This window comes from Bombina bombina, chromosome 6, assembly GCF_027579735.1.
Source record: "Bombina bombina isolate aBomBom1 chromosome 6, aBomBom1.pri, whole genome shotgun sequence".
NCBI lineage: Eukaryota > Metazoa > Chordata > Amphibia > Anura > Bombinatoridae > Bombina > Bombina bombina.
Genome location: NC_069504.1, coordinates 854,015,330 through 854,040,467, shown reverse-complemented (window position 1 = coordinate 854,040,467; position 25,138 = coordinate 854,015,330). Strand labels below are relative to the sequence as shown.

The 25,138-nt window shown below is 34.9% G+C and overlaps 1 protein-coding gene across 1 annotated transcript; it reads right to left on the bottom strand.

Moving 5' to 3' along the window:
* Positions 1–20,712: 20,712 nt before the first annotated feature.
* LOC128664670 (homeobox protein siamois-like) lies at positions 20,713–22,297 on the bottom strand. Its single transcript, XM_053719480.1, has 3 exons — positions 21,988–22,297; positions 21,496–21,716; positions 20,713–20,793 (listed from the first exon to the last, which is right to left on the bottom strand). The coding sequence occupies exons 1-3, from the start codon at positions 22,295–22,297 to the stop codon at positions 20,713–20,715; spliced, it is 612 nt and encodes a 203-aa protein (XP_053575455.1).
* Positions 22,298–25,138: the final 2,841 nt, after the last annotated feature.

Here is a 25,138-nt window from a genome sequence, read left to right as displayed (position 1 = left end):
ATAATACATATTAGAGAGTTTTATTTTTATTCTGGTCACTTACTACAAAAGACATATGTGACTTTATTTTTTGGACAGAACAGGTTAATGTAATTATTAATTTCTGCTCATATCAGCTGTAAGGTATTTTATTTACTCAGATCAGACTGTTTTGAATGCATTTTGGGTATCAAATGGTTTAATAATTTTACCTTCTGCAAAGAATCATTGGCCCTTTGAACTTTACCTGGCATTGATTCCCATAATAACCATATGCAAATGGTAAACCATGTATATGAGATTTATATGCAACCACTAAAGCCTTCAAACAACATTTTTAAATAACTTGTTGTGCAATATGGTCCTGTATAGGAAATGCCATAGTCATACTTAACATATAATGTGATTTTTTTATCTGTAACATTATAAACTGCACTCTGCTGTAATTAAATGCTGATTATAAGAATGTAAATGTAAAGAAAGGCAGTAATATCCTTTTATTATTATCACTACTATTATTATTATCTATTAACTTGAAAACAATATTATATCATTCATAATATTATTAATATTAAATAATTTGTAATATTGTTTATATGTTTATGGTAAATATATATCTATACACACACATATACACATTAATCTATATACATGTCTGTCTGTTTGCCTGCCTGTCTGTTAAATTTGTTGGTATCATAATTATTTCACACTGTTTGATTATGGGGCTACATTTTAAGCTATCATTGACTATTTAAAAAAAGTACATTAGTAAAATGTAAAATGTACCAATCTTAAATCAAATTCTACGAGGCTTTGTTTTTTTTTCCGGCTATAAAGTTAATTCTTTAAAATCTGAAATTTATTGGTTATGCAAAAATAAGGACTCGTTACAATCTGTCCCTTTCAAAGAAGCAAAAGACTATTTTTCCTATTTGGGCATAAAGCTGTCAATTAAATTTGAAGAATGGTATGACTTTAATGATCCACCAATCTTTCTTAAAATTAAACACTATATGGAAAAGTGGGCTAAATTTAAACTTACCCTGACAGGTAAAATTAATTTAATCAAAATGTTATTATTTCCCAAATTGTTGTATCTCATGCAAAATCTTCCAATAATAATTAAAAAACAAGATCTTAAAAGATTTAAATAAGGATGCATACAATTCTTATGGGGGAAAAAAAGAAGAGCAATATCGTATAAAAAGCTTATGCTATTTAGAACGGAAGGAGGTTTAGCGCTACCTGATATAGAGCTATACAACCTAGTCTGTATTGGAAAGGTTGCTTTAGATTGGTTGACTGAAGCTGATTATTATGCTGCCCTTCCTTTTGAGAGAGTTTTAGCATATCCATACTCCCTTAATGCTCTCCTTCATACAACTAAAGATAAATGTCCTCAGAAAATTAAATCCATGCCTACTATTCAGATGGTAATCTTGGCATGGCAGAAAATATTGCAGATTTTAGATGTTAATGTCTTATTCTCTACCTACCTCCCCATTTTGGGAAACCCGAATTTTGTGCCAGCATTGGAATCCAATATCTTTAAAAACTGGGCCCAAAGAGGGATTAATATGATATACCAGCTTATAGACAATGAATCTAGGGTCTGTAAGACTTTTACTAGAATTAAGCAAGATTTTCAGATAACAAACAAAGAATTTTATGCCTTCCTACAGATTAGGCATTATGTACAAGAGATTTTGCAAAACAATTCAGGGCTAGATTCCTGGGATAAAATAGAACCCGTTATAATTCTCTTTAAGGCAGGTAGATATAGTATTTCAACTTTATATAGATTGATTACTTCCACCAATGGGTATATTAACTTACAAAGACTTGCAGAAACCTGACAGATACCACCAGAAAGAATCCAGGAAAGTTATAATCTTGTAGATAGAGCAACAGTTTCCTCTTCCTGGAGGGTAACACACACTAAATTTATAAACAGAATGTACATCACTCCACAAGTGAAGGCAAAGTGGGATAAATCTATGGTATCTTGCCAAAAATGTAAGAATACCAGGGCAGACTTGGAGCACTGCTTCTGGTATTGTCACAAAATTAAAAAGTTTTGGTACAAATAGGTAATTGGGTTAGCAAAATTAACCAATGTAAATTCCAAATAACAGCCAAGAACGTTTTTTTCTTTATTAATCAAGAAGAGGCAGTGTATAAAAATAACTGCCAACTGAAAATTATAATTATTACAGGAAGACTTTTAATTTTGAAATATTGGAAATCTAAAAAAGCCCCAAGCCTGCAAGAATTTATGCACAAAATCCAAAACCAAATAATATTGGAACAAATTGACACGTCAGTTAATTCTGAGGCTCAAATTAAGAAATTCTTCTATAAATGGGAAAGTATAATTGTTAGTCTACCAGAAACTATACAGAGACAGATAATTGCCCCGTTTCGGGGTACAATTTACATGGAACAGGCGACAGCCAATAAAGATTATCCTGTGTAAACAGGGCAAAGTGGGAGGGAGAGGACGAGAGTAGAGAGAGACGCGTCGAAAGGAGAGCCCCCTTTTTTTTTTTTTCTCTTCCCTTTTTTTTTTTTTTCTCTTCCCTTTCTACCCTTTGTCAACTTTCAGGTTATTTTTATTTTTTAGGTTATTAGAAAATCTCCAATTCGATATGCAGTCAAGGGCTCAGTATTAATTACTGATCCTACAAATGCAGGTTTAGAAATTAACAATTTTAAATAATTTCTTTTTGATTAGCTTCAAATTCTCTGCATTGTTAAAGTAATAAGGTTTATGATCATAAATGAATGGTTTAATGTGTAGTGTTGGAATTAATGTATGCATGGCTACAAAAAATATATTGTGATACTGTTAACAATTGTAATGATTGCAATGCATTTATAAGGATCCCTGATGTTTCTTGGTTTTCCTTATCTTTTTATTTTCTGTTAACGGAATTGTATGCCGAATTGGTCAATAAAGATATAATTTAAAAAAAAGTAAAATGATTGTGTTATAACTAAATTAATTTTAGATCCTGAAGAAATGCAGAATATGTCTATTTACTATGTAAATGTAAAATGAAAACTGTACTTATATCTACTAAAGGAACAATAAGCCAAACTCAGTCACACTATATAATTTTTTGTTAATGTCACATCTGTCTCTATTGAAAGTCACTTAAATGTTACATAATATATTCTGTGTTATTAATGTTTGATGTTCACCAGTATGTGTTTATAACAATTATGACATTAAACTGACTAATTCAGGACATGATTTCAATGAATTAGGCATAGTTACATATGATATAAGGGTAGAGAGAGAGCAAGAGAGAGAGAGAGAGAGAGAGAGAGAGAGAGCAAGAGAGAGAGAGAGAGAGAGAGAGAGAGAGCAAGAGAGAGAGAGAGAGAGAGAGAGAGCAAGAGACAGAGAGAGAGAGAGAGAGAGAGAGAGAGAGAGAGAGCAAGAGAGAGAGAGAGAGAGAGAGAGAGAGAGAGAGAGACAGAGAGAGAGAGAGAAAGAGAGAGAGAGATGCAGTTATTGAACCTTTGCAAGCTTCACCACTTCTCTGTTTCATGTTAAAAACAGGAGAGTCAAACCCCACATTTTGCAATTTTATCTTCGGCTCCTCTGCACAAATCGAAACAACCACATATTGGGAGCATATCAGGACCACCCAGTTATGAAACTAATAGTGGCCCACAGTGCTGAATGTGCTGGTTCTTTCTAAAGGAATGTATGAAATAGTAAATTAAATATTATATTATGTCATATAAAGTTATAATTGTGTTAGTAATAAAGTACCATTTGTTAAAAAAAAATATTAAAAGTCCATAATAAAAATTATTTATTTATTTATTATTTTTAAAATTTCTTAAAGCTTCCAATTCTTTTCTGTTGTTTTTTTTAATTAAAATAAAGCAACCTTAAAATTATTTTCTCTACAAAGTCAAATTCAAACACAATATTTAAAGGGACATTAAACCCAAAAAAATTATTTCATGATTCAGATAGAGGATACAATTTTTAAAAAGTTTCCAATTTACTTCTATTATCAATTTTTTTCATTCTCATGTTATTCTTTGTTAAATAGATACCTAGGTAGGTAGAGTGCACATGCCTGAAGCACTACACAACAGGAAATAGTGCTGCCATCTAGTGCCCCTGCTAATGTATAACATTGTTGCAAAACTGCTGCTATATAGTTCAGCAGACACGTGCACACTCTTGAGCTTACATTTCTGCTTTTCCACAAAGGATAACAAGAAAACTAAGAAAATTTGATAATAGAAGTAAATTAGAAAGTTTTTTAAAATGTTATGTTCTATCTAAATCTTGAAAGAAAAAAAATGGTTATATGTCCCTTTTCGTTATTTTGTTTATTTCTCCATCAAAAATACCTAAAAAATAACACAAATATATTTTACAAAGTTATTTAATGTTACCGATGCCAATAAATATTGTTAGTGTAAAAACTACAGCCCACTTCTAAATTAGATGTTATTAAAATAAGGAATATGAAGCAGGTGAAAACAAATTATATTACACTTTTCTTTAAATAAATTATTATAAGTAAAATGTCTTTGTTTTATTAAATGATCAAGGATCCTTTGAACTTTATCTGGCATTTCACTTTTTATCAGACTCTAGTGCTTCTCATAATAGCAAATTGTAAGTGCAGAGTGTGTATATAAGCTTTATATCAAAACAACGAAAATTTCAAATATTTTTTTTCTTAGCGTCAAATAGGAAACAATGCATTTTTGAATAACTGTGATATTTATAGGAAATAACAATGAATTTATTAATGGAATACATTCTGTATTATATCTATCTATCATCTATCTATCATCTATCTATCTATTAGGGATGAGTGAATACATTCGAAAAATGAAACTAATTTTAACACATTTGTTCATTTGTTTAGAATTTCGAATGTTTGTACAAAATTCTGATATTCGTTTAATGCAATAGTATTTCGAATGCTTTCTTTAAATGTAATATACGATTCTAATTTTTCTGATAATTCGATTAGAAATATGCAATATTTGAATTAGAAAAATTTGAATTAATGTATTTGTAATAGTATTTCTAAAGCTCTCTTTCAATGTAATGCAATATTTGAAATAGAGACATTCAATTTTACATATTTGTATCTGTTATGTATCAATTTACTAAATTCCCTACCACATGAACTATTGAATAGTATTTGTTAAATCGAATATTACATTTGAAATCTCGAATGTGGATATTCGATCTAATTATGAACATTCGAAAACTTAAGTAACATTAGAAAACCAGATATTTTATTTGATTAACAAATTTCAATGGATTTTAATTCTTAAGTAATCAAAGATCCTTTAAACTTTATTATGTGGCATTTCACTTTTTATCAGACTCTAGTGCTTCTCATAATAGCAAATTGAAAGTACAGAGAGTGTATATAAGCTTTATTTGAAAACAAAAACAACACATTACAGGAAATAACAATTAATTTATTAATGAAATAAATTCTGTATTCTATCTTTCTATTATCTATCTATCTATCTATCTATCTATCTATCTATCTATCTATCTATCTATCTATCTGTATGTCTATCTATCTTTCTATTAGTGATGGGCGAATACATTCGAAAAATGAAACTAATTTAACACATTTGTTCGTTTGTTTCGAATTTCTAATGTTTGTACAAAATTCTGACATTCGTTTTATGCAATAGTATTTCTAATGCTTTCTTTCAATGTAATATTCAATTCAAAATTTTCGGATAATTCGATTATGTATCAATTTACTAAATTCCCTTCCACATGAACAATTGAACTGCTGAATAGTATTTGTAAAAATAAAATATTACATTTGAAATTTCGAATGTGGATATTCTATCTAATTATGAACAGTCAAAAACTAAAGTAACATTCAAAAACCAGAAATAGGATTCGATTAACGATTTTCAATGGATTTTAATTCTTATCAACATTTGATTTTCCAAAACGAATGTCCACAGGACTATTCGTACTTCCAAATGAATTGCACTTTCAGAATATTTGCCAATCTCTACTATCTATCTATCTATCTATCTATCTATCTATCTATCTATCTATCTATGTCTGTCTCTTTATATATTTGACTTATGCAGTCTTAGGCCTAGATTTAGAGTTCGGCGGTAAAAGGGCTGTTAACGCTCCGCGGGTTTTTTTCTGGCCGCACCATAAATTTAACTCTGGTATCGAGAGTTCAAACAAATGCTGCGTTAGGCTCCAAAAAAGGAGCGTAGAGCATTTTTACCGCAAATGCAACTCTCGATACCAGAGTTGCTTACGGACGCGGCCGGCCTCAAAAACGTGCTCGTGCACGATTCTCCCATAGGAAACAATGGGGCTGTTTGAGCTGAAAAAAAACCTAACACCTGGAAAAAAGCAGCGTTCAGCTCCTAACGCAGCCCCATTGTTTGCTATGCGGTAACCCTTCCTACGTCTGCACTTAACACTCTAACATGTACCCCGAGTCTAAACACCCCTAACCTTACACTTATTAACCCCTATTCTGCCGCCCCCGCTATCGCTGACCCCTGCATTACACTTTTAACCCCTAATCTGCCGCTCCGTAAACCGCCGCCACCTACGTTATCCTTATGTACCCCTAATCTGCTGCCCTAACATCGCCAACCCCTATGTTATATTTATTAACCCCTAATCTGCCCCCCACAACGTCGCCGACACCTACCTACACTTATTAACCCCTAATCTGCCGACCGGACCTGAGCGCTACTATAATAAAGTTATTAACCCCTAATCCGCCTCACTAACCCTATCATAAATAGTATTAACCCCTAATCTGCCCTCCCTAACATCGCCGACACCTACCTTCAATTATTAACCCCTAATCTGCCGACCGGAGCTCACCGCTATTCTAATAAATGTATTAACCCCTAAAGCTAAGTCTAACCCTAACACTAACACCCCCCTAAGTTAAATATAATTTTTATCTAACGAAATAAATTAACTCTTATTAAATAAATGATTCCTATTTAAAGCTAAATACTTACCTGTAAAATAAATCATAATATAGCTACAATATAAATTACATTTATATTATAGCTATTTTAGGATTAATATTTATTTTACAGGTAACTTTGTATTTATTTTAACCAGGTACAATAGCTATTAAATAGTTAAGAACTATTTAATAGTTACCTAGTTAAAATAATTACAAATTTACCTGTAAAATAAATCCTAACCTAAGATATAATTAAACCTAACACTACCCTATCAATAAAATAATTAAATAAACTACCTACAATTACCTACAATTAACCTAACACTACACTATCAATAAATTAATTAAACACAATTGCTACAAATAAATACAATTAAATAAACTATCTAAAGTACAAAAAATAAAAAAGAACTAAGTTACAGAAAATAAAAAAATATTTACAAACATAAGAAAAATATTACAACAATTTTAAACTAATTACACCTACTCTAAGCCCCCTAATAAAATAACAAAGACCCCCAAAATAAAAAATTCCTTACCCTATTCTAAATTTAAAAAGTTACAAGCTCTTTTACCTTACCAGCCCTGAACAGGGCCCTTTGCGGGGCATGCCCCAAGAATTTCAGCTCTTTTGCCTGTAAAAAAAAACATACAATACCCCCCCCCAACATTACAACCCACCACCCACATACCCCTAATCTAACCCAAACCCCCCTTAAATAAACCTAACACTAAGCCCCTGATGATCTTCCTACCTTGTCTTCACCATGCCAGGTTCACCGATCCGTCCTGGCTCCAAGATCTTCATCCAACCCAAGCAGGGGCTAGACATCCACTGAAGAAGTCCAGAAGAGGGTCCAAAGTCTTCCTCCTATCCGGCAAGAAGAGGACATCCGGACCGGCAAACATCTTCTCCAAGCGGCATCTTCTATGTTCTTCCATCCGATGACGACCGGCTCCATCTTGAAGACCTCCAGCGCGGATCCATCCTCTTCTTCCGACGACTAGACGACGAATGACGGTTCCTTTAAGGGACGTCATCCAAGATGGCGTCCCTCGAATTCCGATTGGCTGATAGGATTCTATCAGCCAATCGGAATTAAGGTAGGAATTTTCTGATTGGCTGATGGAATCAGCCAATCAGAATCAAGATCAATCCGATTGGCTGATCCAATCAGCCAATCAGATTGAGCTCGCATTCTATTGGCTGTTCCGATCAGCCAATAGAATGCGAGCTCAATCTGATTGGCTGATTGGATCAGCCAATCGGATTGATCTTGATTCTGATTGGCTGATTCCATCAGCCAATCAGAAAATTCCTACCTTAATTCCGATTGGCTGATAGAATCCTATCAGCCAATCGGAATTCGAGGGACGCCATCTTGGATGACGTCCCTTAAAGGAACCGTCATTCGTCGTCTAGTCGTCGGAAGAAGAGGATGGATCCGCGCTGGAGGTCTTCAAGATGGAGCCGGTCGTCATCGGATGGAAGAACATAGAAGATGCCGCTTGGAGAAGATGTTTGCCGGTCCGGATGTCCTCTTCTTGCCGGATAGGAGGAAGACTTTGGACCCTCTTCTGGACTTCTTCAGTGGATGTCTAGCCCCTGCTTGGGTTGGATGAAGATCTTGGAGCCAGGACGGATCGGTGAACCTGGCATGGTGAAGACAAGGTAGGAAGATCATCAGGGGCTTAGTGTTAGGTTTATTTAAGGGGGGTTTGGGTTAGATTAGGGGTATGTGGGTGGTGGGTTGTAATGTTGGGGGGGGGGGGTATTGTATGTTTTTTTTTACAGGCAAAAGAGCTGAAATTCTTGGGGCATGCCCCGCAAAGGGCCCTGTTCAGGGCTGGTAAGGTAAAAGAGCTTGTAACTTTTTAAATTTAGAATAGGGTAAGGAATTTTTTATTTTGGGGGTCTTTGTTATTTTATTAGGGGGCTTAGAGTAGGTGTAATTAGTTTAAAATTGTTGTAATATTTTTCTTATGTTTGTAAATATTTTTTTATTTTCTGTAACTTAGTTCTTTTTTATTTTTTGTACTTTAGATAGTTTATTTAATTGTATTTATTTGTAGCAATTGTGTTTAATTAATTTATTGATAGTGTAGTGTTAGGTTAATTGTAGGTAATTGTAGGTAGTTTATTTAATTATTTTATTGATAGGGTAGTGTTAGGTTTAATTATATCTTAGGTTAGGATTTATTTTACAGGTAAATTTGTAATTATTTTAACTAGGTAACTATTAAATAGTTCTTAACTATTTAATAGCTATTGTACCTGGTTAAAATAAATACAAAGTTACCTGTAAAATAAATATTAATCCTAAAATAGCTATAATATAAATGTAATTTATATTGTAGCTATATTATGATTTATTTTACAGGTAAGTATTTAGCTTTAAATAGGAATCATTTATTTAATAAGAGTTAATTTATTTCGTTAGATAAAAATTATATTTAACTTAGGGGGGTGTTAGTGTTAGGGTTAGACTTAGCTTTAGGGGTTAATACATTTATTAGAATAGCGGTGAGCTCCGGTCGGCAGATTAGGGGTTAATAATTGAAGGTAGGTGTCGGCGATGTTAGGGAGGGCAGATTAGGGGTTAATACTATTTATGATAGGGTTAGTGAGGCGGATTAGGGGTTAATAACTTTATTATAGTAGCGCTCAGGTCCGCTCGGCAGATTAGGGGTTAATAAGTGTAGGCAGGTGTCGGCGACGTTGTGGGGGGCAGATTAGGGGTTAATAAATATAACATAGGGGTCGGCGATGTTAGGGGCAGAAGATTAGGGGTACATAGGGATAACGTAGGTGGCGGCGATTTGCGGTCGGAAGATTAGGGGTTAATTATTTTAAGTAGCTTGCGGCGACGTTGTGGGGGGCAAGTTAGGGGTTAATAGATATAATACAGGGGTCGGCGGTGTTAGGGGCAGCAGATTAGGGGTACATAAGTATAACGTAGGTGGCGGTCGGCAGATTAGGGGTTAAAATTTTTAATCGAGTGGCGGCGATGTGGGGGGACCTCGGTTTAGGGGTACATAGGTAGTTTATGGGTGTTAGTGTACTTTAGGGTACAGTAGTTAAGAGCTTTATAAACCGGCGTTAGCCAGAAAGCTCTTAACTCCTGCTATTTTCAGGCGGCTGGAATCTTGTCGTTAGAGCTCTAACGCTCACTGCAGAAACGACTCTAAATACCGGCGTTAGGAAGATCCCATTGAAAAGATAGGCTACGCAAATGGCGTAGGGGGATCTGCGGTATGGAAAAGTCGCGGCTGTAAAGTGAGCGTTAGACCCTTTAATCACTGACTCTAAATACCAGCGGTAGCCCAAAACCAGCGTTAGGAGCCTCTAACGCTGGTTTTGACGGCTACCGCCGAACTCTAAATCTAGCCGTTAGTGAGTCTATATAGAGTGGCTATATATAAGAGTGGGGTAAACAAAATATGAATATTATTTATCTGTCTATCTAGGGATTAATTAAATAGTCGTACAGATAAGACATTAAAATAATTTTGCAAGATTAAGTTAAAAGCATATAAAATTATACTAAATATATTATCATATCATAAACTCAATCATAATAAAATGGCAAGATAAAAGAGATATGTTAATGAAGCTTAAGACATATAACTGGGATTTAAAAAAGAAAAATACATTATGCACATAATATATAAGATTGAGAGAAGGAAGTACTTAAACTATTGTAGAATTAGGGTGAAATAAAAACAATACAGCCAATAAATGATAGTATATATAACTTTTATTAATTAAACTTTTCTTTTGTGTCTATCAAACACTTAAGACACAAAACTCATTTTCAGAACAAAAACAACTTTATTTTGCATGAAGTGAAAACAAAATCTCAGTTTAATAACAATATTTTGCCAAATGCACTTGTTAAAATATGTGAATTTGTGAATCTCTAAATAAAAAAGCCATTGATTAAGTGCAAATACAGAGAAACAACTTGTAATATTATTTATAATAAAAGTGCTTAAAATAATTCTGCTTGTAGTCTAACAAGTCAAATAAACCAATTGTCTAAGTGAATGCAATCCTTAATGAAGTACACACTGTATTACATGTATAGTCTTTAAAACAAATGTGTGCTGTTTAATTAATATGTTTATTATAATGTGTAGGCATCCTCTGGAAACCATCGCATATTGTAGGAACGATTGATCTCCTTTCTCATGTCTAAGTTGGGGTTATTTCCAAAGCTTAACTATTGAGTTTATACGAGTGGCTTCACTCTAAGAGGTCTGTGTGGATGTCTTGCCCTTCTGTTCTGGAACCAGACCTGTAAAATACATAATATCTGTTAGTATTAGCCATATATCCTATATTTATACAAAGGAGCAATTCAATTATACAACAGGGCATAAAATATGTAAGTAAAAAGTGAGAGGTATCTATCTATCTATTTATCTATCTATCTATTTATCTTTCTATTATGTTTATCTATGGAGTAGGTGACTTTAATTTCCTTTAAACTATATACTAACTATGATGTTTCTGTAAGGAGAAGGTAACACTGTTTCCTTTTGAACTATATCGTAAACTGAAACCAAAACTTCCTAATAAAGTGTGCTAATATTTAGATGGTCTTTGATATTTTTTTTCTTTATTCCAATCTGTATATCATATATCTAACTATCTATCTATTTATCTATCATGCATTTAGTTAAAAAATATAAAATGTAACAGTGTTCGGTAAAACCAGAAATTTGTACTGAATCTAAAAAATAAAATATTATTTTGATCTTTTTTAATTGCAATATATGAAAGTAATTTATATAATGTACTCTTCATGGATAATGACAACATAGTCAGTAATATATCATCAAGCAATGATTATAACATTATATTCTCACCTGGATTCTAGATTCTGAGATGCTGGTTAATCTGGCAATACCACATCTGGTCAAAAAATCTGGATAAGGGTTGAGATCAAACTGGCTGATAAGGAAGAGAGTCTGTTCCTTACTGAAATTTGTTCTTTTTTTACCATTGTTAGTTGTGGGTGATTTTAGAGTCTTATCAAGCTCAACCCTTGGTTTCTTACATATCACTGGCTCTACTTCAGGAAACAATCCTATAAATAACAGAAGGTACTGTTAGGATTACATGTCAAATTATCATGGACATAAACTGTTAGGAAAAAAAACACAGAAAATGCCACTACAGTATATAAAATGATATTAACATTCAGCTAGATTACAAGTTTGTGCGTTGGTCTTTTAATGCTGAAAATATGGTATTTTCAGTGTTAAAACAGCACCGCAGCCATTACGAGTCTTGTCGGTATAGCTGTACCGCAAGCCTTTTAGCCTGTAACTCAACGTCAGTACCGCACTCGTAAAAATAACGTTTTTTCATGGGATTCCCATAGCGCTGGTATTATGAGTTTTGTGGTCAGGCTAAAAAGCAAGCATTACAGCCTAAAACGACAAGATCTGTACCGCCATCTAAAGTCAGTAGTTATCAGTTTTACGCTACAAATCTGTAACATAAAACACATAACTAAACTGCTACAAAATACACTAAACACCCATAAACTACCTATTAACCCCTAAACCGAGGCCCTCCCACATCACAAATACTATAATAAATTTATTAATCTGCCACTCCCGACATTGCCGCCACTAAGAAAATGTATTAACCCCTATTCCGCCACTCCCCGACATCGTCACCACTATACTAAAGTTATTAACCGCTAAACTGCTGCTCCAACCACATCGCAAACACTATTTAAATATTATTAACCCCTAATCTGACGTCCGCCCACATTGCCCCCACTATACTGAAGTTATTAAGCCCTACACTGCCGCCACTATATTAACCCTAAAACGAAAGCCCCCCACAATGAAATATAATAAATTAAACTATTAACCCAATAAACTGAAAGCCCCCCACATCGCAATAAACTAATTTAAACTAGTAACCCCTAAACCTAATGCCCCCTAACGTTATATTAAAATTACAATTTCCCTATCTTAAATTAAATTTGAACAGCCAATAGGATTTAAGCAGCTCTCATTCTATTGGCTGATTCATCATCCAATAAAATTAGAGCTGCTTAAATCCTATTGGCTGATTTGAACAGCCAATATGATTTTAGCAGCTCTAATTCCTATTGGCTGATTCAAATTTTTCAGCCATTAGGAATGCAAGGTACGCCATCTTGGATTGCTTACCTTGCATTAAAGATTTAGTATACGGCGGCGACCGTATGAAGAGGATGCTCCGCGCCAGATGTCTTCAGGATGGACCTGCTCCGCGCTGCCTGGATGAAGATTGAAGAGGCCCTCTGGATGAAGACTTCTCGCTGCTTGGATAAGGACTATTAGTTATATTGTAGCTAGCTTAGGTTTTATTTCACAGGTAAGTATTTAGTTTTAAATAGGTCTTATTTAGTTAATAATTGTAAGTTTAATTTAGCTCTATTTTAATTATGTTAAAGTTAGGGGGTGTTAGGGTTAGGGTTACGTTAGGTTTAGGGTTATGTTAGGTTTAGGGGTTAGTATAGTTACATTTAGGTTGTTGCAATGTGGGGGGCTGGCAGTTTAGGGGCTAATAGGTTTATTTAGTTAATAATTGTAAGTTTAATTTAGCTCTATTTTAATTATGTTAAAGTTAGGGGGTGTTAGGGTTAGGGTTACATTAGGGGGCTGGCAGTTTAGGGGTTAATAGGTTTCTTTAGTGGTTGTGATGTGGGAGGCTAGAGGTTTATGGGTTAATAGCTTTATTTAGTTGCGGCGATATTGGGGAGCAGCGGAATGGGGTTAATATATTTATTATAGTGTGGGCGATGTTGGGGTGTGGCGGAATAGGGGTTAATAACTTTAGTATAGTGGCAGCGATATCGGGAGCGGCAGATTAGGGGTTAATACCTTTATTTAGGTGATGGCAATATTGGGAGCGGCAGATTAGGGGTTAATAACTATAGGCAGGTGTTGGCGATGTCGGGGGCAGCAGATTAGGGGTGTTTATACGTGGGGTTTATGTTAGGGTGTTAGGTTTAAACCGTATTTTCTTTTTCCCCATAGACATCAATGGGGCTGCGTTACGGAGCTTTTCTTTCCGCAATCGCAGGTGTTAGTTTTTTTCTGACCTGCTCTCCCCATTGATATCTCTGGGGGAAGCGTGCATGAGCACGTAAAATCAGCGCTTGTTTTTGGTGCGGTATGGAGCTTAAAAACCCCATATCGCCTGCACAAGCCTGGTTTTTTAAAACTTGTAATGGCAGCGCTACAGGAGATTAAATAACACCACTTTTGTTGCGTTTGTTAATTTCCCTATAGCGTTCAAAACTCGTAAGCTAGGCGAAAGTTAATAAATAATTATTGCTTATTTCTAAACATTATGTAGCAATAACAATTATATATAGTATAACAAAACTGTGCTATCAAGAGGGATATATATTAATTTAAGTCTAAAACATAAATGTTTAGAAAGAAAATTATTATGCTAATATTTAGCGGGTCTTTGATATTTTTTCTTTATTTCTATCTATCATCTATCTATCTATTATGTATTATTTCTAAAGCTTAACTATTCATATTCTTATTCAGTAGATGCATATACGAGTGGTTTGGCTCTAAGAGGTCTTTGTGGATGTCTTGCCCTTCTGTTTTCGAACCAGACCTGTAAAATACATCATATATGTTAGTATTAGCCATATATCCTATATTTATACAAAGGAGCAATTTAATTATACAACAGGGCATAAAATATGTAGGTACAGAGAGGTAAATGTAAAATCTATCATATATCTATCTATCTATCTATCTATCTATCCTCTATCTCTGATGTTTCTGTATGGAGAAAGTGGCATTCATTTTCTTTGAACTATATACTAACTTTGATGTTTCTGTATGGAGAAAGTAACTATATGAACTATATCCTAACCCGAAACCAAAACTTCCTATTAAGATATTATGCTAATATTTAGCTGTTCTTTGATATTTTTTCTTTATTTCTATCTATCTATCTATCTATCTATCTATCTATCTATCTATCTATCTATCTATCTTGTCTCATGCAGTTAGTTAAAAAAATATAAACAGTGTCTGGTAAACCAGAAATATGTACTGTATTTAAAATATAAATGATACATTTTATCTTTGTTAATTGTAATATATTAAAGTGATTTATATAATGTACTCTCCATGAATAATGACAACATAGTCAGTAATATATCATCAAGCAATGATTATAACATTATATTCTCACCTGAATTCTAGATTTTGAGATGCCAGTTAATCTGGCAATACCACATCTTGTCACAAAATCTGGATAAGAGTTGAGTTCAAACTGGTTTATAAGAAAGAGGGTCTGTTCCTTACTGAAATTAATTCTCTTCCGACCTTTGTTAGTTGTGGGTGATTCAACCCTTGGTTTCTTACATATCACCAGCTCCTCTTCAGGAAAAAAATCCTATAAGTAACACAAGGTACTATTATGATTACATGCCAAATAATCATGGAAAGAACTGTTAGAACCCCCCCCCCCCCCCAGAATATGCCACTATAGAAAATTATATTAACATAGTGAATAAATAATTATTGCTTATTACTAAACATTACATAGCATGAACAATTTTATATAGTATAACAAAACTGTGATATTAAGAAGGATTTATATTAATAAGTCTAAACATAAATGTTAATAAGGATAAAACAAAAATATTTAGATGCAAGGAAAAATTTAACCTACTTTTTAAACCGTTAGTAAGATGAGGCTCAGCTCTGATTGATGGTATTTTCTTGAACTGTTCCTCTGAGTCATGGAATTCAGCAGTCTTACAAGTCTGTCCTCCATGTGGAAACCCCAAGACCTGGTAAAGCTCCAGCAGGGTCTGCTGTTGGATCTTTCTGTAATGGAGTGGAGTCTGAATTTCTGTAGTTAGACAAGGATCAGGAAATACTCTGTCCTGGTCCCTCAGGGAAGGGGATAACTCTGGATAGTCATTTTCAAGGAACAGAGCAGTGGAGATAATTTGATCAAATTCGATATCACAATCCATGTCTGGCTCACCCAGTTGCAGATAGTAGAATAACTGAAAAATTCTGGCCCCCTGGGTTTTATGTTCCCAGAATAAGTGGGTGTGACTATAATGTGTTTTGGGGAAAAAAGGGAGACCTCTTTAATGTCTCTTTATAGAGAAGGTGACACTGGTTCCAATTGAAATATTAGTCAATCTGAAACCAAAGCTTTCCAATAAAGTGTTTTACTTTTTGTCAGATTTAGCTGTTCCATCATATATATATATATATATATATATATATATATACACTGCTCAAAAAAATAAAGGGAACACTAAAATAACACATCCTAGATCTGAATGAATAAAATATTCTAATTAAATACTTTGTTCTTTACATAGTTGAATGTGCTGACAACAAAATCACACAAAAATTAAAAAATGGAAATCAAAATTTTCAACCCATGGAGGTCTGGATTTGGAGTCACACTCAAAATTAAAGTGGAAAAACACACTACAGGCAGATCCAACTTTGATGTAATGTCCTTAAAACAAGTTAAAATGAGGCTCAGTAGTGTGTGTGGCCTCCACGTGCCTGTATGACCTCCCTACAACGCCTGTGCATGCTCCTGATGAGGTGGCGGATGGTCTCCTGAGGGATCTCCTCCCAGACCTGGACTAAAGCATCCACCAACTCCTGGACAGTCTGTGGTGCAAAGTGAAGTTGGTGGATGGAGCGAGACATGATGTCCCAGATGTGCTCAATTGGATTCAGGTCTGGGGAATGGGAGGGCCAGTCCATAGCATCAATGCCTTCATCTTGCAGGAACTGCTGACACACTCCAGCCACATGAGGTCTAGCATTGTCTTGCATTAGGAGGAACCCAGGGCCAACCGCACCAGCATATGGTCTCACAAGGGGTCTGAGGATCTCATCTTGATTCCTAATGGCAGTCAGGCTACCTCTGGCGAGCACATGGAGGGCTGTTCGGCCCCTCAAAGAAATGCCACCCCACACCATTACTGACCCACTGCCAAACTGGCCATGCTGGAAGATGTTGCAGGCAGCAGAACGTTCTCCACGGCGTCTCCAGACTGTCACGTCTGTCAAATGTGCTCAGTGTGCCCCTGCTTTCATCTGTGAAGAGCACAGGGCGCCAGTGGCGAATTTGCCAATCTTGGTGTTCTCTGGCAAATGTCAAACGTCCTGCACGGTGTTGGACTGTAAGCACAACCCCCACCTGTTGACGTTGGGTCCTCATACCACCCTCATGGAGTCTGTTTCTGACCGTTTGAGCAGACACATGCACATTTGTGGCCTGCTGGAGGTCATTTTGCAGGGCTCTGGCAGTGCTCCTCCTGTTCCTCCTTGCACAAAGGCGGAGGTAGCGGTCCTGCTGCTGGGTTGTTGCCCTCCTACGGCCTCCTCCACGTCTCCTGATGTACTGGCCTGTCTCCTGGTAGCGCCTCCATGCTCTGGACACTACGCTGACAGACACAGCAATCCTTCTTGCCACAGCTCGCACTGATGTGCCATCCTGGATGAGCTGCACTACCTGAGCCACTTGTGTGGGTTGTAGACTCCGTCTCATGCTACCACTAGAGTGCAAGCACCACCAGCATTCAAAAGTGACCATAACATCAGCCAGAAAGCATAGGAACTGAGAAGTGGTCTGTGGTCACCACCTGCAGAACCACTCCTTTATTGGGGGTGTCTTGCTAATTGCCTATAATTTCCACCTGTTGTCTATCCCATTTGCACAACAGCATGTGAAATTGATTGTCACTCAGTGTTGCTTCCTAAGTGGACAGTTTGATTTCACAGAAGTGTGATTGACTTGGAGATACATTGTGTTGTTTAAGTGTTCCCTTCATTTTTTTGAGCAGTGTATATACAGGGAGTGCAGAATTATTAGGCAAGTTGTATTTTTGAGGATTAATTTTATTATTGAACAACAACCATGTTCTCAATGAACCCAAAAAACTAATTAATATCAAAGCTGAATAGTTTTGGAAGCAGTTTTTAGTTTGTTTTTAGTTATAGCTATTTTAGGGGGATATCTGTGTGTGCAGGTGACTATTACTGTGCATAATTATTAGGCAACTTAACAAAAAACAAATATATACCCATTTCAATTATTTATTTTTACCAGTGAAACCAATATAACATCTCAACATTCACAAATATACATTTCTGACATTCAAAAACAAAACAAAAACAAATCAGTGACCAATATAGCCACCTTTCTTTGCAAGGACACTCAAAAGCCTGCCATCCATGGATTCTGTCAGTGTTTTGATCTGTTCACCATCAACATTGCGTGCAGCAGCAACCACAGCCTCCCAGACACTGTTCAGAGAGGTGTACTGTTTTCCCTCCTTGTAAATCTCACATTTGATGATGGACCACAGGTTCTCAATGGGGTTCAGATCAGGTGAACAAGGAGGCCATGTCATTAGATTTTCTTCTTTTATACCCTTTCTTGCCAGCCACGCTGTGGAGTACTTGGACGCATTTGATGGAGCATTGTCCTGCATGAAAATCATGTTTTTCTTGAAGGATGCAGACTTCTTCCTGTACCACTGCTTGAAGAAGGTGTCTTCCAGAAACTGGCAGTAGGACTGGGAGTTGAGCTTGACTCCATCCTCAACCCGAAAAGGCCCCACAAGCTCATCTTTGATGATACCAGCCCAAACCAGTACTCCACCTCCACCTTGCTGGCGTCTGAGTCGGACTGGAGCTCTCTGCCCTTTACCAATCCAGCCACGGGCCCATCCATCTGGCCCATCAAGACTCACTCTCATTTCATCAGTCCATAAAACCTTAGAAGAATCAGTCTTGAGATATTTCTTGGCCCAGTCTTGACGTTTCAGCTTGTGTGTTTTGTTCAGTGGTGGTCGTTTTCAGCCTTTCTTACCTTGGCCATGTCTCTGAGTATTGCACACCTTGTGCTTTTGGGCACTCCAGTGATGTTGCAGCTCTGAAATATGGCCAAACTGGTGGCAAGTGGCATCTTGGCAGCTGCACGCTTGACTTTTCTCAGTTCATGGGCAGTTATTTTGCGCCTTGGTTTTTCCACACGCTTCTTGCGACCCTGTTGACTATTTTGAATGAAACGCTTGATTGTTCGATGATCACGCTTCAGAAGCTTTGCAATTTTAAGAGTGCTGCATCCCTCTGCAAGATATCTCACTATTTTTTACTTTTCTGAGCCTGTCAAGTCCTTCTTTTGACCCATTTTGCCAAAGGAAAGGAAGTTGCCTAATAATTATGCACACCTGATATAGGGTGTTGATGTCATTAGACCACACCCCTTCTCATTACAGAGATGCACATCACCTAATATGCTTAATTGGTAGTAGGCTTTCGAGCCTATACAGCTTGGAGTAAGACAACATGCATAAAGAGGATGATGTGGTCAAAATACTCATTTGCCTAATAATTCTGCACACAGTGTATATATATATATATATATATATATATATTAGATACAAAGAAAAAATAGATATACTATCACTGCAATTTTAAATAATTCATAATTAAGCAAATAAAACATTACACAATGAAGAAATAAAAATAAAACTTTTTAAAAAACAGTAATTTTTAAATATGTATACTGGACAGACAGCTCAGCATGCTAAGGCACTGTGGCTGATCTCTGCAGCAATCCAAGGGTTGCAGGTTCGATCCCTGGCGAGGTCCATTCAGCCTTTCATCCCTCTGAGGTCGATAAAATGAACAGGGCCTTGAGACGCATGCAGGTGATTAGCCACGCTTTACAAGTACCCAATACATACATTCATTTTTATTAACATTTTAGTTTGCATACATTTATTATATGTGGGTATCTATATATATAATGTATATAATATATATTAATATATTAATACATTAATAATAGATATGAGAGGAATTGTATTCTGGTCACTTACTAGAAGAGAAATCTTTGGCTTGTTATCGTTTGGACAGAACATATTCATGGAATTATTTGTTTCTGCTCATCAGTTCTAAGGTATTTTATTTCCTCAGATCAGAGTGTTTTAAATGCATTTTGGAAATATAATGGGGTCATAATTTAACTTTCTGTAAAGAATCATTGGCCTTTGAAGCTTATCTGACATCAATTCTAATAATAACAATAATATATATTATTATATAAATGCCATTTGGATGCAACCACTAAAACCTTCAAATACACTGTTTCTTAGTTAACGTTAAACAAAACTTTTGAAATAACTTTGTACTATATGGTTCTTTCTAGAAAATACCTCAGTCATACTCTAAATTTAATGTATTTGTTGTCTGTAACAATATAAACTGCTCTCTGCTGTTATTAAATACTAAATATAAAAATGTAAACAAATTCAATATTGCTCTTTTATTGCTATTATTACTACTACTATTATTAAAATTGATTTGAAAACAATATTATACACTTCATTATGTTATCAGTATTAAATAGTTTGTAACATTATAAATAACACACACATATATACACATCTATCTATATACATGTCTGTTTGCCTGCCTGTCCATTAAATATGATGGCTGGTATCACGATTATCTCACACTGTTTGGTTGAATGGAAGTCCTTATTGAAGTACACACTGGATTACATTATAGTCTTTAAAATAAATGTGTTTTAATTTAATTAATATGTTTCTTATAATGTGTAGGCATCCTCTGGACACAACTGCAAATTAGAGGAACGATGGAGTTCCTTTCCCATGCATAATTTGTGGTTATTTCCAAAGCTTAACTAGTCATATTCTTATTCAGTAGATGTATTTACGAGTGGCTTCACTCTAAGAGGTCTGTGTGGATGTCTTGCCCTTCTGTTCTGGAACCAGACCTGTAAAATACATAATATTTGTTAGTATTAGCCATATATCCTATATTTATACAATGGAGCAAGTTAATTATACAAAATGGCATAAAATATGTAGTTCGAGAGAGGTAAATGTAAAATCTATCTATCACCTATCACTCTAGCTATGATGTTTGTGTATTAAGAAGGTGAAATTCATTTTCTTTGAACTATCTACTATCTTAGATGTTTCTGTATGGAGAAGGAAACACTGGTTCCTTTTGAACTATATCCTAACCTGAAACCAAAACTTCCTAATAAACTATGCTAATATTTAGCTGGTGTTTGATATTTATTCTTTATTCAAATCTATCTATCTATCTATCTATCTATCTATCTATCTATCTATCTATCTATCTATCTATCTATCTACTGTATCTATCATGCAGTTAGTTAAAAATAACTATTTTTCTTTATTCCTATCATCTATCTATCTATCTATCTATCTATCTATCTATCTATCTATCTATCTATCTATCTATCTATCTTGTCTCATGCAATTAGTTAAAAAATATAAACAGTGTCTGGTAAACCAGAAATATGTACTGAGTATAAAATATAAATTATACATTTTATCTTTGTTAATAGTAATATATTACAGGGATTTATATAATGTACTCTTCATGGATAATGACAACATAGTCAGTAATATATCATCAAGCAATAATTACAACATTGTATTCTCACCTGAATTCTAGATTCTGAGATGCTGGTTAACTTGGCAATACCACATCTTGTCACGAAATCTGGATAAGGGTTGAGTTCAAACTGGTTGATAAGAAAGAGGGTCTGTTCCATAGTGAAATTTGTTCTCTTTCTACCATTGTTGGTTGTGGGTGATTTCAGAGTCTTATCAAGCTCAACCTTTGGTTTCTTACATATCACCAGCTCCTCTTCAGGAAACAATCCTATAAGTAACACAATGAACTGTTAGGATTACATGTCAAATTATCATGGATATAAACTGTTAGAAACCCCCCAGAATATGCCACTATAGAAAATTATATTAGCACTGTGCATAAATAATTATTGCTTATTACTAAACAGTACATAGCATGAACAATAATATATAGTATAACAAAACTGTGATATCAATAATGATGTATATTATTGTCTAAAACATAAATGTTAATAAGGTTAAAACATAAATATTTAGATGCAAGGAAAAATGTAACCTACTTTTTAAACCTTTAGGGAGATGAGGCTCAGCTCTGATTGATTGTAATTTCTTGAACTGTTCCTCTGAGTCATGAAATTCAGCAGTTTTACAGGTGTGAGTTCCATGTGGAAACCCAAAGGCCTGGTAAAGCTCCAGCAGGGACTGCTGTAGGATCTTGCTGTCATGGAGTGGAATCTGAATTTCTGTAGTCAGACAAGGATCAGGAAATACTCTGTCCTGGTCCCTCAGGGGAGGGGACAGCTCTGGATAGTCAGTTTCAAGAGACAGAGCAGTGGAGATAATTTGATCAAATTCAATATCACAATCCATGTCTGGCTTGTCCAGTTGCAGATAGTAGAATAACTGAACAATTCTCGTCCCATGGATTTTATGTTCCCAGGAAAAGTGGGTGTGACTATGATGTGTTTTGGGGAACAAAGGGAGACCTCTTTGATGTCTCTGTATAGAGGTGACATTGGTTCCTATTGAAGTATTAGCCAATCTGAAACCAAAGCTTTCCAATAAAATATGTTTTACTTTTTGTCAGATTTAGGTGCTCCATCAGATATTTATATAATAGATACAAAGAAAAGAGTACATTGATTATCACTGAAAATTGAAATACTTAAAAAAAAAATAATAAAATGAAGAAATAAAATGTTTAGGGAATTGAGAGTGTACTTAAGCTACCAAGACATTTTTATCTGTATACTCGCAAACACTTCAGTTAGTTAAAACACTGCTAACAAATGTAATAATAAGGCAAGAACTCATAGCCTAACTGGGCCACAGTACACATCATTTGATTAAGAAAACTCCAGTGGCCTTCAATTGTCTACCCATAGAATGTCAAAGACAGAGGTGGCATCTGCAGGTCAGATGCATGAGGCCCCTCCTGGCGCTGCCCGCGGCCGGGGCGGCGGGGGGATGGGGCTTGGAATATCAGAGGTAAACGCCAGTCATGTTATATACATTGATGAAGGGGTGTTCTTGGATTATTGGTAAATTTGACATATACACAGTTAGCACTTGTTTATAATGTATTTATATAAAATAGCATAGGTGTGGCTATATTTAACTTTAACTAGTAAGTCCTGGTACTTTGCATCTATATTTTCACTACGGATATATTTGTTGTGCTCGCATAACAACCTTCTTAACTTTTTTTTTGGATGCAAAATTTTCTGTTTGTTTGTTATATTTATGTGCTTTTAGTTTAATGTAAACCCCTTATGTATATCACTTTGTTATTAAAGGTCCAAGAGTGTCCAATATCATCACGGGGTAAAAAATCAGTTGCAGGTCTATCAATTATGAAGCTAATATTTATATGTTTGTATACTGCACTTACAATGTTTCTGTATCATATGTGTGATATCCTCAATAAAAATTTAAAATATAAAAAAAAAAATACTAATGTTTAAAAATGTATACTTTTTTTAATTAACATTATAGTTTGCATACATTTATTATATGCGGGTATCTATAAATATTATAATATAATTAGTGCATAAAGGATCACAAAATGATCTGTAGTACTTATTAATACTTTTATATTTTATGATATCTGAACCATTAAGAGTTACAAACCATTCTTAAAAGTTAATTATTGCTCTGTTTAATAAACTGCTCTCTGCTGTTATTAAATACTAAGGGGCCGATTTATCAAGAGTCGAATGACCCCTGATGCCCCTGTTTCCGCGCAAGCCTTCAGGGTCACCGGAAGCAGCAGTTATGAAGCAGCGGTCTTAAGACCACTGCTTCTTAACTCGTCTGCTGCCTCTGAGGCTGCGGTCTGCAATCCACCAGATCCTATACAATTGGGTTGATTGACACCCCCTGCTAGTGGCCAATTGGCCGGGAATCTGCAGGGGCGGCATTGCACAAGCAGTTCTCTAGAACATCTTGTGCAATGTTAAATGCTGACAGCGTATGTTGTCGGCATTTAGCGATGTCTGTAGGACATGATACACTACAGCGTATCATGTTGGACAGACATTGATAAATCGGCCCCTAAATATAAAAATGTAAATAAATTCAATATTGCTCTTCTATTGCTAGTATTACTACTACTATTATTATTATTTATTTGAAAACAATAATATATAATTCATAATGTTATTACTATTAAATAGTTTGTAACAATGTTTTTATATTTATTGTAAATATAACTATACACACACACATATACACATCTATATACATGTCTGTTTGCCTGCCTGTCCATAAGATAGCTGGTATCACGATTATCTCACACTGTTTGGTTATGGGGGATACATTTTAAGCTATCATTAACAATTGTAAAAAGTTATATTACAGGTTCAAATCCCCAAATCCGGAATTTCAAAATCTAAACATTCTGAAATCTAAACTTTTTAATTAATATTTTTTTTTTTTTAGCAAAACATAATATTTTTCCCAGCCTGTGAGTCACAATCGTCTCTGCCTGTGTCTTTGGTATGTTTTTTTGTGTTCTAAAATGCAAATAATGGTCTATATTTATATAAAACAACAACTGTTACCTTTTTTTATATCAGTACTGTACTATCTATCTGAGGGTACTATGTATACAAAAGTATTAAAAATGATATAAAACTACTATTAGATTGCATGTATAAGCTGTATTATGATGTAAATATTGCCTATAAATGACATAACATATTATTGTTTAAACTTGGTCCTACCCCCTTTCCAAATATTCTAAAATCCCAACTATCCTGAAATCCAGACATTTTCCGATCCCAAGCAGTTTGGAAAAAGGCTTTTCTACCTATAAAATGTAAAAGGATTGTGTTATCACTATATTACTTTTTAACCCAGAAGAAATACAGAATATGTATATTAACTAATTAATTTAAAATGAAAATTGTATTTATATCTACTAAATGAACAATAAGCCAAACACATTTTTGTGTTAATATTATATATGTCTCATTTGAAAGCCATTCACTATTAATGTTTGATGTACAGTAGTATGTGTTTCTAACAATTATGAAATGAAACTGACCATTCCAGGACATCATTTTAATTAATTAGGCATAGTTACATGTGATATAAGGGGAGAGGTAGAGAGAGAAAAAGATATGCAAGCTTCACTGCTTATCTGCTTCATTTTAAAAACAGGAGAGTCAGTCCCCATATTTTGTAATTTTTTCTTGTTCTCCTCTGCAT

Bases quoted from the DNA above. Each gene is read 5' to 3' on its own strand.
- LOC128664670 (XM_053719480.1), bottom strand. From the start codon at position 22,297: ATGGATTGTGATATTGAATTTGATCAAATTATCTCCACTGCTCTGTCT. The intron at 21,717-21,987 runs GTAGGTTACATT...TGTTACTTATAG, and splicing joins TCTCCCTAAAGGTTTAAAAA to GATTGTTTCCTGAAGAGGAG. The intron at 20,794-21,495 runs GTGAGAATACAA...TGTATTTTACAG, and splicing joins TCTCAGAATCTAGAATTCAG to GTCTGGTTCCAGAACAGAAG.